General features: G+C 44.2%; 1 protein-coding gene across 7 annotated transcripts in view; it reads left to right on the forward strand.

Moving 5' to 3' along the window:
• znf521 (zinc finger protein 521) overlaps window positions 1-18,901 on the forward strand; it is a 101,497-nt gene that overhangs the window by 15,799 nt on the left and 66,797 nt on the right. For all 7 annotated transcript variants that reach the window (XM_015956848.3, XM_015956849.3, XM_015956843.3 and 4 more), the window contains one exon: window positions 223-423. Coding sequence is in view for 5 of the 7 variants with exons in the window: in XM_015956843.3 (XP_015812329.3) it covers window positions 223-423 (201 nt within the window). In the remaining 2 variants the exon portion in view is untranslated. The remainder of the gene's footprint in view (window positions 1-222; window positions 424-18,901) is intronic.

Below are 18,901 nucleotides of genomic sequence, written 5' to 3' on the forward strand. Positions count from 1 at the left end.
ATTCTTTGCACCTCACCTGCCCAACACTTCTGTTATGGCACGAGTGGCTGAGTTACAGAGGTCCAAATTGAACCTGCATTTTTATTACAGCTTTTATTATTGTTTTTATTAAATCCGGAGTCTAGAAATCCATTTTATTGTCACCCAGAGGAAGCTGTGGTACCTCACAGCGCGGGTCACCCCTCTGACTATGTGGTGCTGTCATTTCCTGTGGCTCTGCAGATCCAGAGGGCGCCCTCGAGAGGGTGGCGGAGGATGGTGAGGCCAGGCATCTGAGGAAGAGGCTGCTCTCTCCAGAGGAAGGAGAGGAGGGAGAGGAGGAGGACGAGGAGCCTGCGCTGCACAGCTGCGACAGCTGCCGGCAGGTGTTCGAGTCGCTGAGCGATCTCACCGAACACAAGATTAATCAATGCCAGCTGACAGGTAAACAACGTTCAGCCCACCGAGCCTCCCCTCCACTCTGCCACTCAGCTCTTCTCCCACTCCCACTCTCGCTCTGTGCCTTCAACAGAGAATATGCCACACTTTGTATGTTAGTACACTACACCAAGGGGAGCACAACACCAGACTACCAGTTATTTTGGTAGGAATCCAACAGCACAGGACTCACACGTGTTATTTATATGTCCTGTGTATTGGATGACATAACACACATCCTTATAGTGGATGTTTTAATAGTTTTGATCTTTTCCAAAGCAACAGTTTATGCTGAATTATTCCTTTATTTGTTTTTAACATGTAGTCAAACCAGACCAAGAGCTGGAAACGGATTCAGACTCTAGGAAAGTCCCTCAGCTGGTCCCAGTGCTAGCAGTGGTCACACCTTCTGGGATTGGTGGAGAAGGATACCATTGGCAGACTGTGTCATTGACCTGTTGATGGATGAATAAGACTATAAATACCCTGACAAGGTGGCAGACAGAACTAATGATGTGAGCTGAAGGTTTCCATGTGCTTCTCCTGGACTTTGCGTCCTCTTTTAGACGTCCTGATTGAGAAAACGCCATCTGACGCACATTTTTCCAGGGTTCTCTTTGTTCCCAGGCACCAGCTAAGATGGGGTCAGTTGGTGTTTGCTGCAGCACAAAAGCTAAAGAAACCCCAAAATGCAAACAAAGCTTAAGGATTTTAATTACATTTAAAAGATCTTTGAGAGGAGTCTAGTTTAGTCTCTTTCCTTGTTTACACGCACAGTTTGAGTTCACGTTTCGCAACCCGGCCACTAATTACGGGTTCGACGTCCCTTGAGTTTTACAAGGATTTTCCATCAATTGGAGCCCAGTCCTGAGTCTGGTGTGTGTTTGTGCCGTTGATGTTAACTTAGCAGAAATCCATGCACGTATTTGTGACTCTGCTTGAAGTGCTTTTGCTTGTTTACATTTTTGTGGGCACAAGTGTGAAATTTGGCCAACCATCCTGCAGCTTACTTCTTTAATAATAGTAGATTTCAGGAAATAAAACATTTATTGGTCCTTTTTCCAAGTGTCAGATGTGTAGACAGCCTGCAAATACTTAGAACAACAGTAATAATAAAATAAAACTCTTTATTTCATTAAAGTGTGGTCATGAATAACATTTTTTCTATAATTTTGCCCACCTTTTACAAGTGTCAATTTAATGGACAAATAAGCCTTAATTGCTCAATGATGGGGAAAAAAAGCACAGTTTGGATAAGAGTCCCTTTGGAAACTAAACAAAAGAATCTAATTGCCATTAGGGTATTGTGATTGTGCAGAAGCACTCTATTAGCATTCAAACACAGTGGGAGAAAAGAAACTTCTAGATGGCATACTAAGTACTTTGAGTGTTCGTTCGTGTTTGTGTGTTTTCCAGAATATCGAAGGAGATTTCCTATGTGGCGTTACGTAGACATCCATGACCAATTAATCAGTCTTACATCTAGTCTCTACTCACAGATGGATGCTTTATTAGAACCATTTTCTAATCAACCACCAGCACCTGCTAAACTCTCCGTTTTTTTATTTTACAATTGCAAATGTTTTATTTTGGTAAACAAATCGCAAAGCCTGACTGGAACCAATCCACATATTGGAGATTTAGTTTGCTCGCGGAAAGAGATCGACTCCTTTTTCTGTCTCTCTCGGCTAATGGCACATAAGCCTGTGCAGTGTAACGCCAGGACCAGACACTCATTACCCCGCATGTGTTTTCTGGTTTTCATTAAGCTTGTCTTTTATGCTAGAATAATGCAAAAATATCAAGCGCATCAGGAACATCAGTGAGACAAACACTAAACACATTGGAGCTACCACGCCCGGTAGACGGGAAGAAGAAGAAAGATGTTACATGCCACCTCGATCAATGCTGGCCATTGTCTCCCCCCGTCTAGCAGAGGTATAACACCTTTCCATGCACTTAAGCTGTGACCACTGCAGTGCGCTAAGGGAGCGCATGGGTATGGATTGCCTAGTGTCCCCGATGCGATCGGTGCTATTGATCGCCCTAATGCTGGACTGCGGAGGAAGGCAAGAGCCTGAGAAAGGGAGTAAGGGAGAAGGAGGGAGATGGGGAGAGGGAAACTGAGCGAAAGTGCTGCAGGAATGCGTCCCCGGGGAGCCTGTCTTGGATTGGGGCAGGGCTTCAGGAATGCTCCCCTGGAGATTCCAGTGAAGGCTAGGGCAGGGCTGGAAGAATGCTCCTCTAGAGAGTTGAAAGTGGAGGCTGGCTGGGGCAGGGCTTGAAGAATGTTCTCCCAGAGCACCCCTTTAACTCTGGGACAGAAGTGAAGGGGCTTTGTTGGGGGGGGTGGGGGGCTCTCCTTCAACTCCACCCCCCTCCGGCTCCAGGATGGCTGCAGATCAGGTTTCCGTGTGGGGATCAGCATCCTGCCGACAGGGCTTTAGGCTGCCCTGGGGAGGAGACAGGAGGCTGGAGTCATAGCTATTCCAAAAAGCATTTTGCAAATGCTTTGTCTCTGGATCTCGCTGTCTCACTCAATCGTCTGCACTCCCCTGTAAAGATCGTTCACAAAGAAAGAGAAACAGTATTTGACTTTTGTTCTCCACTGGCACAACGCACGCTCATAAACCAGATATGAGATTGCGGCGGTAGGCAAGGCAACCTGCTTTCAGTCCACAGAAACTCTTCTGTCCTCGTCTCATTTCCACGTGTTTACAAGCTAGCCCACATTGTAAACAAAAATAACACCTCTCGCTCCGACTTTATTTCAAAAAATTGAATTTTCACACAGTCCGTCACTGTTTTGTCTTCATTCCTGTCTCTGAAGATATTTGAATAGTGTAGTGCACACATGGTTCATCAGCCTGGTGGCTATTCTGTCATTACGGGTCCATCTCCCATGAGCAACACCTTTTCTTGTGTCCTTCACTAGAGGAGGGGCACGGCTGCTCCCCCTAGAGAGATCTGTGCCCTGCTATTTTAACCCTCTGTGAGATGACCTTTTTAATAAGTGTCTTTCTCTGTTTTCCTGCCGGCCACTGTGCGAGCAAACAGAGCATGTCTTCTGCTTCCCTCAGATAAAGGAATCAATCAGAGAGGGCTGCAACAGAAGAAGAGAGACAGATAACTGGGCCATATATGGATTTATATTATGTAGATTTCCCCTTTCTGCATCCCTCTAGATACCGCAGAATGCTCTCAGCTTCAATAAAAAAAAATAAACATTAAAATTTATGAGAAATACACTAATAGTGGGTGAGAAACAATAATATCCCGGCACAATGCAGAGGTTGCTAATCTGACTGGAGCATTTTAGGTGAAGCCTCGGTTTGCGATGGAGAACCTGACATTTATTGTAAAATTTATTTTGTTTGAAGCGTTTGTTTGCATCACCTTTGGGTCAGCAGCATGGGAATGTTAGCTAATAGCCTCACAACTTAACACGCCTGGCCGTACGCGCGTTGTGCTAACTGTTTCCAGCAGGCTTTTATCTGTCGTCTTTTATCTTTTTTCTTTTCTTCCGCGGCAAACTTTGAGCATCGACCCAACAGCTGCTTTGTGACTGTCGAGAAGAATGTTCCAAAGTGCAGTTGCTTCAACGGGGCTCGTGTAAGAGGGGGGGTGGAGGCGAGCAAGACCTGATTAGCCGAACTCTGATCCACTACCGTTCATCAGAAATTCTGCTGTTTTTTTTTTTTTTTTGTTGTTGTTTTTTTTCTTCCTTTTTTTGCAGAGGTGTCTTGCAACATCCCGGTACAAAGAGCAGCACGCTGATTACAAGGCTTTAAAAAATCGGGTAGAGGCGGTCAGGGGAGAATAGCTACTTCTGGCACGACGCAGCCACTGAAAAGAGACCTCATGCTAGAGTGAGCTCTCACAATTGGGCTGGAGTCTTTTCTGTGTATGTGTGTATTTGTACATGAGTGTGTGGGTTCTGATTTGTCAGGGGGTGGGGGGTCCACAGGAGGGTAAAAAAATAGGTATGGGGATATCTAGAGGTAAAGAATAGCATTCTAGTTTGACTGGATGGCTTAGCCTCCCTGTGTGCTTCCCCCTGCAACAGTGCCAGTTACGTTAACAGGAGTGTCATTAGGAATTCAAAGCATATGCCCTCGTGAGGACGCCCTCTTTCTCTTCCCCTGTGCTTCACACAGCACACATTATGCACTGTATAAAGTATTTATTGGTCTTTGTCAGACGAGGGCTGCGTTTTCTGCAGTGGAACAATCATAATGAGAATATGGGAGTGTGTTTTTTTTTGCCCGTGCTTGTGTCTTTAAGGCACAAATGACATTAACCACCACTGCAAGTCTTCCTCACATTCACATTCCCCTCCATCCAACACAGTCTGTCCCTCACGTGTTTGCTTGTTTAATCAGTCATGTGCTTAGGCATGCAAACACATGCATACACACTTATTAGCGAGCGCACGCACACACGCTCCCTCGCAGCACCTGCGTGCTTGCAGTTTGCATTTTAGATGACACATAATTCATCACCTGAGAGACTCGAGACATGCTGGGATTTCATCCAGCTGACCTCTTTCTTAAATAGGTAGCCACAGTTGCAGGGATGTGGACAAAACAGAGATAATGTCATGTCCTGCACTCAGAGCTGCGCACAGCAGAGGTGCCGTTACATGTTTCAACCCTGCATTAAGCGTGTAATTTAAAGCACCGACCAGTTGTGTGACAACGACTGGCTCACGAAGAGGTTGTCTCGGTTTCTTACCCACTCCTCATCTCTCTCTGGCCCTGGCTCTGCTTGCTCTTTGTTCACTCTCTCTCAGCCTGTGAGTCTTTTTCAGCAGCACAAGCAGAAGAATGGCACATTAAATCTTAATAGGACTGCGTCTGGCCGTGTTGAATTGCAGAGCGTGTTAAGCCGGCGCTTTCCTCCCCCTTGGCACACGCTCGTGGAAGTGGAAAACAATTGAATAAAAGAAACCGCTCCCTCCCTCTGTAGCACAAGTGACTTCGGCTGCTCGGGCTTCGGCTTTGAGATTGAACTGACTCCAGCACACAAATGGCTTAAGCTCTTAACTGGGAAACTGTGACAGAAACGAAATTAGTCCCTTACGAGATGCATAGTCATACGTGGAAGGTGAAGACTTACCTGACCACCAACAGCTGTAGCAGGGTTTGGTTTCGACTGCTACCTGAGGAGATTCTACAAAAACTCCCCGCAGTTAAGGCTGATAAAATTATGAGGAAAGTTGTCAAAAGTAGCCAGGAGAGAAAAGTGAAATGCACTGAGACGATAGCTTTGAAATGAAGTGAGAGAAAAAGAAATGGGTTCAGTCAAAGTAGGAGGGAGACGATGTCAGGAGCAGCAATGTGAGTGCGAGGCTGCTTTCTGAGGCCGTCAGAGGGAGTAATTAGCCGGTGATGAGTTGACCGGTTGCATGTCCACTGCTCTGCACTGCTGGGTGGGGCTGTGGGAGGTAGATAAGGCCAGCAGTGGGCTTATCTCTTAGAAGGACAAGCACCAAGCCTGCCAGGCAGATCCACCCACGGACCAGCAGCGTTTTAATAACGGCATCATTAATGCCAGACAGGTTATGTGTGGCTGCTCAGACAAAACAGTAAAAAAAAGAATAAAAGAAAGAAAAGGTCTCAATAACTATTCAAAACATGAGGCAGTTGGTGTTTTTTGAAAATTTAAAAGTAAAAAAACTTGCAGAGGTGTTTACCAGGTAGGCAGTGAGAGGAAGGGCACGGAGCGTGAGCTTGGATCTTACCTGTGGGGTTTTTCTCACCCTCCTCTGGGTCCCCAGAACTCAAATGATTATTTTTTCTGTTTCAAACACCGGGATTGCTCACTAGAATAACGATAAAGCTGATGTACAGATAGGCTGACAGAACAGAGAAAGTGTAGTAAATAAACAGAAAACCTAGGGGACATTGGGGACTTTTACTATCGTAGCATATTTGAGATGTTAAAGTTATTTTGTCTTTGTTCCCTGAATTTATGTTACAGTTCGGATGTATTTGTACTTCTTAATTTTTTTGTTATAAACATATGTAATCATACCATTTTCAAATAGTTAAACTATTTTCTGTGACATTTTAAAGTAAGGGTCCCGGTATTAAAGGGATACTTTGCAACTTTTTCATATTTTTAAATCATTTTCTTGAGCCAGTATGTGCTAAAATGACCCTTTACAGGGTTAAAGCAAGGCCACCCAGCCCCTGTGGCCAGAATATTCCCCTTGCATTTCAGAGGTACTGGTTTGTTCTGTTGGGACTTGGAAGAGATTGAGCTGACATACCTGGTCCTGCTGTCTGGTTCCCAGACGTTTCCTGCATGTTTTAGATCATGAACACAGCTGATTTGTTTAATTTAGTGATGAGTCACTCCTGTAAGGAAGGCCGAGGAGACATTTCAACTGTTAAATCAAGGTGTTACAAAGAAAAGGTTTTGCTTTTGGTTCTACAAACGTACACTAGGGGGTGCTAAAAGCAAGCTAGAACTGCCTGGTTCCTCTTTAATGTTACTTAGTGCATTATTTAGCATCAATAAACTATTAAAGTATTAACAACTGCTTAATAATATTGTAAATATTGAGTAATACATTACTATGCTGACCCACACTCCTGGCCCTTTGTCCTAACATTAAGGACTCTTGATAGTTAACATCAGTAACATTAATAAAGGGAGCCTGTGTTTATTAGAACCTAATAATGCACTAAGTAACATTAATAAAGGGAGCCTTAATGTAAAGTGTTGCCATATTTTCAAATGAAACTAAGTGTTGTGCAGAAGTGATTTTGTTGTTGTTGTTGTTGCTTAATAATGATAAATAAGTTGATTTTACATGATGATCTTCAAAAGCATCCTCACGTTTTCATCTCTTAGTCTGAATCCTACAAGTTAGAACATTTTATGAATACCAACAAACACATTTAGAGACTGGGGTCGTGATGCAAGAACAAACAAAATGCTCGAGTTCACGTTTTTGTTGTTTTACTCAAAGCATCCTTTTTACACTTTTTGTCTTTCACCATCTGGTTGTTTCAGCAGAAGAAAGAAAACTGCTTATTAATGTTCAGCAAATTCTGGTTTGCAATGAAAAATGCTCGAGTGAAATACTCAACTTTACTTCATTAACACGTTAAGTGGTGCACACTTCCTTTTGGTGCAAGCTTCTAATCCATTATCAGACTGATGCATCCAGCAGCAGTTACATCGCTGCCAGAGAGACCACACTGCACATGAGATCTCACTGGGTCTACTTCAGACGTTAAGGGGTTCCTGTTTCAGAAATGAGAACCCGTGCCAAGAGATCTTGTGAAAGCATTTTGACACTGAAACACAAGTCAAAGTTAAAAAACACGATGTGAGTTTGGACGAAGACACGTCCAGCAATCAGACTCATTCACAGACACCCAACAGAAACAGGCTTTTGAATCATGTTCGTCCTTAATGAAAAGATCAAAGGATTCTACTTATGTCTGAATGGAAATGTACTGCACATTGATCCCCATAAGGCTCCTTTTTCCTTAGGTGGCTTATGCCAAACTCACCAGTAATGGGAGGAAAGGAAGGAGGGAGAAGGAGGGCGGTGGAAAGAGTGACCAGTCCGACAGGTTTATGTCTCCCTGCAGGCCGAGCTCTGTGGAGCGGGCCCACAGGAAGAAGCAGAGCCAGCTGTGACGGCATCCTGCTAGCCACTGTGGTTTTGGAGCTTTGGGGCTATGGTATCACCGACTCAACATTTCCCCCTATCCTTTACCCCTCCCAGGGGTTGTTTTTGTTGGCTAGGGGGGTAGCACTTGGGTGGGAGCTGCAGCTATACTACACTATACTTGAGGAAAGGAGTTACAGTCAGCCACTCTGAAGCAAAGACATGTAAAGAAACAAATTTTTTTTCTGTGGGATTAATTGCCATTTTCAGACTGGAAGGTGGGCTCATAAATTTAGTTTTATGGGCAGGATGGGTGTCGTTTAGGGTCACCAAGGCCACCAGCTGGGCCGTGCCATGCCAAGGGGAAAAGCATGTGAACAAAACGGTCTGCCAGTAAAGCTGTGCTGTCAGGTGATACAAAAAACATAATGTTAAAAGATGCAAGATGGTGGGGGGCATTGCATCACTTAGAGCATAAAGGTCATCTAATCTATTCCACCTCCAACCTGTCTGGCTGATCAATCATACTGGAGGAGTCGATCGATTTGATCAGAGAGCCTCTCCTAAGAGACGGCCTCCCAACGAGGGGCAGGGATTCGGCGAAAGCACCGGAGAGTGCCAGCTTGGTGCATGTCTCTGCGATAAACTGAGACATTAAAATCCTTGATTTAATAGTAACTTGCCACCTGTGGCGGCCATTCTCCAACTAAGCCACTAATTTACCACTGCACACAGAATCTGTTTTGACTAACACTTTATCTTGGGCTCATTATGCAAGCGATGCATGTACACCAACATCGGATCAATGAAATCAGTCATGACTGACTGACAGCCAGGAGAGATTGCGCCATAGTAAACAGATGGGCAATCTTTATATTAGAACGTTATCTGCACCCCCAGTCCAAGCCTAATGCATCTTTCTCATCATGAACTTGGTTTGTTGAACACACCCCACAAACAAAGTCAACAGACAAAACCATCTTGTGATTGGATTTTAATCCAATCGCATTATTATTCAGGCCTCCCATTGGCCATTCATTACTCTCACATGTAGCTTGTGTGGGTTGTTATCACCCAATCAGGCTCAAGACTGTATTCTGGAGAGCATGCTTTCGTTTGCATCCTTTAAACCCTGTGAGCCTTCCCTCTTTCTTGGCCCGCCAACGGAATACCTAATTCCAAAGTAAACTGATTGCTCTCTCCAACAAGATTACGCTGTGATGATGTTACCCAAATGAGACCGCTGCTCAGATGCAACCAGGGCAGGCGAGGATGCTTACCGCAAGCTGACTGATCAGCATGTTAAGAGAAACAAGGTTGGGGAGAAAAGAAAGAGGAGAAAACGAGGGATGGAAATCGAAAGCGTGTGATAGAGATGTGTGCGTGGGGGTAAGATGAAATGTGATTTGCTTCTCACCTCAGGCGACTGGGCTCTGAGGTCTGCAAATATGCAAACAAGCTGAGCTTGGCCATCAATATGAAGACCCTTGATGATTACTAATCTCTACCGCAGAAGACTGAGATCTATGCCATCTAAGATGAGAGAGAAAAAGCGAGGTCAGAGTCCATCTCCATGTTGGCCCCCATTGCTATGCACAATTCTGAGTTATGGATGTAGCCGCGTTCGGCTTCTGCTGCTTGTGATGCATACAAATCAGCAACACCCAAATTGCCGTTCCCATTGTAAACTTTACACATAAACATTATAAAAATCTTAATTAAACATGCTGTGATGCTCCTCACAAACTAACACTGCAACTTCTCAGCAACTTTCAACCTCGTTCCCAACTCGCCCCTCTCTTTTCATCATGGAGAACTCCTTGTCTGTTATGAGCTCTCAGACGTGCCGCTCAGTAGTTTACCAGCCCATTGTCATTCCCCGTTCGTAATCCGGGATGAAAAAAAAATCAAAAACCTAGGGGATGCAGAGCGGTCTGGAGTCATTAGGTGTGTGTGGGGCTTACCCAGACAGCCAGATAAACCAGATGCCTCAGGATGGCCAGGGGTCATCTCTCTGTGAGAACATGTTGTTGATGTCCTTGTTTCCCTCCACCACTCATATTCCTCCTCACTCCCTTCATCATTCCCTCTCTTCCTCTTTCACTCTGCCTTGATTGCGCTGCACAGTCATCACAAACATAGAGGTCCGTGTTGGAGCTTAGCGGTCAAAAACCCTGTCAGCTAAATGGAAGGAGGAAAGACAGAGCGGGGAGTTGTCTGTGGCCCTAGGTTGGATGCCTGAAGGTGTGCTACGTGTGGAGGATAGTTGGCACAGAACGACACACTGCAGTCTGCAGGTGAATCCACTCATTTTGGAAGACTTAATGCATTTGAATTGTCTCCTCTAGGGTGAGGCATTATGACTTCCTGTTACAAAAGAAACCTTGGCATAAAATGCAGCAAAAGTTGTTTATGCTCTCTAAATGTAGCAGGAGGGGCAGTGCAAGAGGAATATATATTCTACCGATGTGTCCTCAGTCCTAAACATAATTGACTATTCCTTGTATTTTAGAGTGAGTTTGCAGCATTGAGCTTTACCCTCTGCGGTGAGTGCACAAGGCTTGAGGATGTTTACCTGGCATGGTGCCTGGTGTAGCTGCCCTCCTGTTGAGGCAAAGCAGGTCAGGCTATAGCTTGGTTTGTGTGTTTGTTTGCTTGCACATGCGAGCCCTTTTGCAGGTGTGTATGAGGATGCGTACGTAGAGTTTGTTCATACATGTGTGCTGCAAGAAAGGAGAAACACATTACATTCAGCCAGGCAAAATGCAAGATGTGGGCATTTATATTTCAGGAGAGAGCACCACGGTTAAAGCATCAGTGGGTGGTCGGGATCTGGACTCAATTCACCCACACCTTTCTTCTGCTTGGCCATCAATCTTCCGCCTTTCCATCCCTCTGTTCATTTACTCATCTGTCCATTTATCCATCTTCGCCTGTGGCCAAAGGGCCATGTCTCTTTGTGTCCCTGATAATCTGGACCAATTTCCTCTGCAATTTATTTCCCAGCCAATCACCCACCTGGTCAAGCAGCATCAAGCTCCTCAAGGTAGAGTCACTCATCCCAGCAAGCCCCTTTCCAACAGTCACATTCAGGTTTTTTCTTACACCTCAGGCCCCAGAGCTTTGATTCCTGCTGTGCTAAAGTTTCAGTTAAAGTGGAACCTTTCCTCTTTTTCCTCGGTTGCCAGATTGAAACTGGAAGTTGTTCTGTATTTACTCATTCTCACGTTGGAGTCAAATTCGTGCACCTGAACAAACTCTTGCTTCTGCGTGTTGATTAAGAATTTACTTAGGGGCATCAGAAATACAGGTATCAGCAGGGGCGGATTTAGGACTGAAGAAGATCCGGGGCTTTTAACACACACACACACACACGCGCGCGCACGCGCACACACACACACGCACGCACACACATGAGCGTGCGCACACACACGTGACACGCACTAGTCAACATCATATATGTCTTGTACCACATAATTTTTAATCTGAAGCTACATATTAAGCATATTCAGGGCAGAGTATTGTTCCTGTTAGTGTTTAGTGTGAGATGATAGTAAATATTCCCTTTCTTTCTCCATCAACTTTACCTGATAAGCTAACTTTAGGCAAACCAGCAGCACAACAAATATTTTCAAATAAGACTCACAAACCTGAGTCAACACCAGTCTCATCAAAGCTGGGGTTCTGTCGTTGTACTTTTGGTCTAAAAAACGTCCTTATGTCCATCTTCACTCATGCGTTTCAGGCGGAGAGTGTAGAAGAAGCCGGCTGCTGAAGGGCTTCTTCTTCAGTGGTGGAGGCTCAGGCAGGCTGTATACAAACTACTGCCAGCTGCTCCCTCTCTGTTGGACTTTGGTACTGCATGTTACTTCCGCGATTGAGATCCGGGGCTTTTCATAAAACATCCGGGGCTTCAGCCCAGGTAGGCGGGCCTAACGCCGCCCCTGGGTATCAGTGGTGTATTGAAGCATTAAGTTGCTATAAAATAATTGTAGACAGTGCAGCACTTCCAAACAACCCTCTCCATTTTTGTTTACCGTCATCATAGTCCACCGTTCTCCGTTCCTCATTCCTTTTCTTCCCTCCATCCCTCCATCCTTTCATGGCTCCTCAGTATTCTGCTGCTGTCTTGTGTGGAGTGATTTTGCCCAGACACGTCTGGCTCTGGGTAAAGTGCGGTCCCCAGAGATGGTGCTTCGCAGCCCCCAGGTCGCCAGCACCATGAATACATTATGATCCCCATTTCCATCCTGTTGCCACGGCAGCACTTTTTGAGCCGCAGGGCGATTAAGACGTGTGTTGTCGATACCCTGATAGGAGCAGAAGTTGGATGTGGATGCTGGCCTTCGATCAGATTTCCTCCCCCCACCTGCTAGTTGGTGGCTTTGGAGCAGCAAGACGTGAGGGAGGTCTAGTTTTTATTGGTTTGACAACCTCACCTGGTGCGCATAAGCATATCACCCTCCAGTCCTCGAGCCATTTTTTTTTCCAACTTGGTGGTTTTTCTGTGTATATCCTGTCTGAACCCCCTCCTTCTTCTTCCCATTTCCTCTGCTCCTCCCCATCATGGCACTTTAGCTAAGGCAGCATTATACGTGGCTTTACCCCTGCTCAATGATATTCTGCCACCCTCCTGAAAAAGACGCAACTCCCTTACCTTTTCCTTTTTCCTTTTTTTTTTCTTTGGGGGGTGATGTATAAAACATGGTGCCTCAGGTAGAGGATGTTGGGTAGGAAGCCATGTCCCCCTAAATGGCCAGCCGTGTGCATGCGCCTAACACTTCACTGAGCAATCTGTCAACATGTCAGCAACACATGTTTTGTAAAAAGCCTCTGGTGGGAGCCAGGGGAAAAAAGGCACTCCTGCCAGACCAGAGAGGAAATGTTTTTTTCTGCTCCATGCAGTGGATTTTCTATTGCTGGTGCTGCGTCCCACGGGCCCCCCACCACAACCCTTTCCTCCCCCACACATACACCCGTTGTATGCACTTCAGAAATTTGAACTGGGGGCCCTCGAGGGGGTTTGCAGGGAGGGTGGGGGTAGGCTGGGAGGGAAGGGCTCCCTTCTTTTTTTTCCAGAGTGCCTGAAATTGTGAAGGTATATTGTGGCAGGTCCCCGAGCGGTCTTTTCTAATACCTGAGTTTCTGGTGAAGCTGGAAATTACCAGCGGCTCCCCCGAGGGACGGCTTTATCCACACCAGGAAGGGGAGCAGAACTCAGTGGGGAGGTTACTTAATGCATGGTTGAAATAAAAGAATTTCTGAGAGACAGAGGCTGAAAAGCTAGGTTTTATTTTTTTCTCCACCCCCCTTTCCCCCTCATTCCCTCTCTCCTTCCCTCCCCAGAAGTATAGTTTACTACTCTCTGCCTCCTCTTGAAGGGTTCTAGTTTAATAAACTTTCAGAGGATCCTGCTGGTGCAGACAGCTAGACAAATACCCCTGTGTGTTCTCTTTTGTCGAAGATACAGCTTTTTGTTATGTTCTTGCAAATTTGATTTCTCCCTCTGTCTTTCTTCTTTGCCGCCCTCTGTCTCTCTCTCCCCTTCTGCATTTGTCTTCATCTCCCCCCGTCCTGTTCTTGCTTTCTGTCTCCCCCGTTCTGATTCACACACACACACACACACACACACACACACACACACACACACACACACACACACACACACACACACACACACACACACACACACACACACACACACACACACACACAAAGTTAAACTCTGTCTCTTGTGGTTGAGTTTATTGTTTGGTCTGTCTGTTCGTTCTCCCCCTCTGTGCTCCCTTTTGTTTTCTGTGTGTTTTGTTGTATTGTGCACAGAGGCTGAGATGCAGATAGAATGCAGACAGTTTGCCCTGGGTGAAGACTGCGCACAAGCACCCTTGGTATCTATTTAACAACAACAACAAAAAAATTATCTATTTACGCATGGCCAAATGGATAAAACTACCGTTAGAGCGTGCAGTATGAGGTGTTTTCCATCAGAGATCGGAAAGATACCATTTAGGGGCAATTTAACCATGCTTTTGTGTTATCGTCTATAATAATCAGCACCTGTATTAAATATTTATACATAATTAACCTTGCCATGTTCTTAGCCATTTAAAAACAAACTGCTTCAAAATTTCATCCATGTATGGAAAGCATATTTTTATTCTCTCTAAACCCCCCCCCCCCCCCAACAGTTGGTAAATAATTCAACCTTTTCCCTGTAACCAGTGCCGGCCTTAATAGGGTGCAGTACCTGTAGATGGGATAAACAAGGCAGTCGGCCTCAGCAGTGAAACAGAGGGATTTGGGCTTCATGAGGGCAGAAGAATAAGTCGTTTCCTTCTGAAAGGCAGAGTAGACTGGCTGACATTAATTAAGCCCTATAGGATAAAGGTTATCTGAAGCCTAGCAAAGCAGAGACAGAGCACGCCGGATGCTACGTCTGCCGAATCCTAATCAAGACTTCTTATTAAAGTGACATGTACGGGTTCAGTCATGTATGATGTGTGCTTTTCTTATTTTTCAGTTTCTTTTTGCGTTTCTTTGAGATACTGATGCAAAGAAATGTCAGCAATTCTTATAACAAATCTAAATATTTGACTTATTCATGTTCAGAATTAACTATCAGCAGATAAGCTGAGGAAATAACCTAAGAAATGTAAAAATAAAATTTGCCAACACATTTCTGTCATGCCCTGTATTTGATCATGTATATATGGTGCTTTAAGGAGGCGTGCCTCAGTCACATTATTCAAAACCATACATAGCAATTTGGTGGCAAATCTCAGTGTAAACAAATGAAAATGTTATTTTTGGCCACCCTGATATAATAAAAATTATAAATATTTATTATATTACTTAGTTAAGATAGCTTCCTGAATGACATCTGTTCAGAGAAATGGTGTTCATGTCCTACAAGCCAAGTTAAGCTAACGGCTGGGTCAAGGGCAGCCAAGCATAAATATCATCATCATCATCATCATCATCATCATCAGAATGTAGCACTTCCAGAACATCCGAGGGTGAAAGCTGGAAGGAGTTTCTTAATATTTTGGCTCAAGTGGACAAAGATCCTTCTGCACTGTAAACCTTTAAGGGACATTACTTTAATTTCAATAGGTCAAAATAACTGTGAAGTGCAAAGTGAGCAGGTTTCTAAACAACATAAAATAAATGTGTGAAATAAACAAGGTCACTGTTTTTTTTTTTTTTTTTTTTTTTTTTTTTTTTTTTAGCATTGCAGCAATATTGTTCTGAGTCATTTGGGTCTAATTTACCAGATAAAAAATCCAAACAGACCAAATCCAAAGAATGAAATGGCAAAAATTGTTTATATTTTTATAGTTTTCTATTTCTTGGAGGGGTTATCTGTTTAAAATGTTATTAAAGAATGATATATATTTTTTCAAGCATAATGGGTCTAGAGTAGCTATTTGAAATGTGTTTGACAAAAAAAATGACTTGTACATTTTTGGTGAAGTTGACCCTTGATGCACCAGAAGTGCTAGATTTTTCTGCTGCAGATTAGATGGTAATGTTAAACCATTTAGCATGGCCCTCTATGATGTTTTGGAGCATTGAACCCTAATAAGTTGGCAGAAATATACTCCAGTCTTGACCTTGCATGGACTAACCTTTAGTTCTTCAATCCTGAAGGATGTGAAAGCTGTTTATCTAATTATAGGTCATTCAGGAAGCTATCCACAATGTGTAAAATAGTTTATTTACATTTTTTTATGCTGAAACCGTATCTCTTGCACCTTAATGTCTTGTAGTCCCAATCACTAGACTGTTATGGTTGGTGAAATGAAAGTCGTTACCTACTAGAATTCTGTTTCCACTTGATGTTAAGCAGAAACAAACATGGCAGGTGCTGTTGGCCCATGGGCAAATTGCTCTACATATGCAGACTTTCCAACAGCACTACTCAGCGTCACTCATATGGGTTCAGTTCGGTTGGGCAGCCTTTTCCAACAACATGGGTTAGTCCCCCCAAAATTTCTATATCTACTTCGCTGTGGTTCCTAGCGTACTGGGCTGGGCCAGAAACATGACATCAGTGACTGGCATTCACTGATTGGCTAGGGGGTGGAGTCAAGCCTAGTTTCTACTTCTCCTTCAGCAAGTTTGCTGTCACATGCACACTTATTGATGGAGATGCTTTCGTTTTCTGTTTTTCTGTTGACGTGTCAGTGTTGTGAAGCAATCCTCTGCCAGGACAACAGAGGGTGTAGCTCTGTTTTAAGGTATCCTGCCATCATTGCATTAACGTCTCTAGTGTGTGTTTATATTGTTTATGCACTTAAGAGACTTGTTAACACGAACGCATTTCTTCCTCATTCTCCTCCACCTCTTCATCCAGTCACCACCTGCAAACCTGGATTCCCAGACATGAATAAAAAGTCTGCTGCGAACGTACTCCCTCAGTCACGGTTGTATTAACGTTTATATCATCAGACTTTATGCACGAGGCGTTCTTCAATCTGCTTCGTGTCTGCCACGATGTCTTGGATTACATTTTTTTGAGGGGGGATTGTGGTGCTGTTGATAAAGTTAAAGGATGTGGTCTCCGATGTTTTCGACAGATAGTTAGAAATGTGTACTCTGACAAAATACCATGTGGTGATCAGTAAGCAGTGTAAGGTAACTTGTTTGCTCCACAGAAACACAACTCAGCTTAAAAATGTTGGTGTTGCTGGAAATTTTGCTCAGTTTTATGGATTTTTGTCAGACTCTGAACCAGGAAATGGCTGCAGACAGTGAAACAGAAAGCAAAAAAATTCTGTAGCAACCAGTGACTCCGCCCCTTAGCCAATCAGCAGCCAGAATCACGATGTCGGCAGACTCAGCCTTGCCAGGTACCTCAACGGAGAAGGGACAAACAAAGGGGGGAGAAAGTAGAGGGAGTATACTGAACCGGGCCCTTGGAAACATTGGCCGGGCTGAGCTGCATCGGCCCGAGTTGCTCTGAGTAGCGTTCCTGGAAAGCCACCATTAGAAAAGCAACCCACTCTGAGCTGAGCTGCGTCACGTTTAACCAAACTGAGCCGTGTTCAGCAAAGAAAGGCGTAACAGATAAGTGTCACACATCTGCGAGCTCGAAACGTCGTTCTCTCTCGTCTCGTCTCAACTTATTTGCATGCCGACTTTAATTAAAGGTCACCCCATTGATAATATTCTCTTGAAATTTAAAATAGCCAAGCACGCCACGAGATGAGTGACACAGGATTTATTACCATCTCACTGTGTGCCGCGTTCTACATTAGTGGCTGTGACAATAGCTCGACCATTCTAACAGTAAAATAGTAATGTCTTCTCCTTTCATATGCCGATAACGACTGGTGTCCTCTCATCTACAACGGCCCTGTGAAAAGTAATTAGCTGATATGGATGTTCCTGTCAGTGATAACTGATATTAGGGGACTATTACATTCACTCCCCTGAACGATGGCCCTTGAAATGAGTTCATTACAGTAAGCTGTACATCCAGATCTCCACATACAATAGTCCCAGATATGAGAGTGGAACGTTTGGACGAAAACTGAGACAATCTTAAAGATTTAATGCATCGACATCCTTTCTCTAGTTTTATTAGAACCGATAACGCAGCTCTTATGTAAGATTTATTCACTTAATAATGCTTTTAATGCTAAAATCAAATGTTAAGTCAAACTGAGCATCTGAGGGCTTTCTGCAGGGTTTTCTTGCTTCTAATGGTTGATCATTCTTATGCGGGTTTTGTTTGGCTGTCATGCCAAGTTCCTCTCCTGAGAGGGAAATAAATAGTCTCCCAGGTGGTGACGTGCAACTAAGTAAATGGTTACTAAGCCGAGATGTGCTGAGCTTATGCAAATAGAGAGAAAATAATGTCAATTTTAGGGATTTTTTAAATTTTGTGCGATAACCCAAAAAGTTTTGCTCTAAGTTCAGCAACATACAAATTTTCAGGAAAACAATTCCGAGGTGCATTTTTTCCTCTCTCTCTTTTTGTCAGATGATTAATAGATAAACAAGAATAAATCAATGTGAAGTGATAAATGAATAAGTAAAATGCCCCGTAGTCATTTGTCCAGTTGTATTCAAGCTTTAGATCCCAAACCTTCTCTGCAAATGAAGATGATGGTCGTGGCAGCACAGCGCTTCATCAGACGAGGCGTCTGCACGTTTGTTTACCTGCATCAGTGTGTTTGTTTATCTACTTCTGTTTTTTATTTATTTTTTCACCAATACGATCCCAACGATTGTGCACTGCGTGGATACCAGCGAAAAACAACGAGAGAGGAAACAAAGCCAACCCCTAAATCTATCTGCCATTTGCGCTCACATACTGTACACACGTCATGAGTATTCTGGCACAGTTACTGGGCCAAAGAAGTGCTGGTCTGGGGCCTGGCCCATTCCCCAGAGACCACCTCCCCCCTGCCTCCTCCCTCTCCACCCCCTTCCCCCTTCCTGTGCAAGTCTGTGGACACAGTCTGAGGCGACAAGGTTGCACAACGGCTCCCAAAACCTTCACTTTACAAACACGATCACAAGAAAAATACACACAGTCTGTCATTAGGAATCTGTCTAAGAGGGAAAATAATTAGAGCAACTGTGATAATTGTGTCAAGGGGGAAATAGATCAGACGAGTTATGGGAAGCACCAAAAAATCTTTGCCATAGCTTTGTTACTTTGCTGTTGGTTCATTTCGACATTGATCTACCCTTCCATCTGTCATCCCTTTCCTGTGCTCCTTCTTCAGCTCTTCATTTTCCTTCTCCCGTGCTGTCTCCCTTTCTTGGATTCAAGAGTGGAGGAGCCTTCTGGCTTTAAAACGCAGAAGGGATGAAGATGTTTATTCATCTGGAGGGTATTAG

This window comes from Nothobranchius furzeri, chromosome 11, assembly GCF_043380555.1.
Source record: "Nothobranchius furzeri strain GRZ-AD chromosome 11, NfurGRZ-RIMD1, whole genome shotgun sequence".
NCBI classification, from domain to species: Eukaryota; Metazoa; Chordata; class Actinopteri; order Cyprinodontiformes; family Nothobranchiidae; genus Nothobranchius; species Nothobranchius furzeri.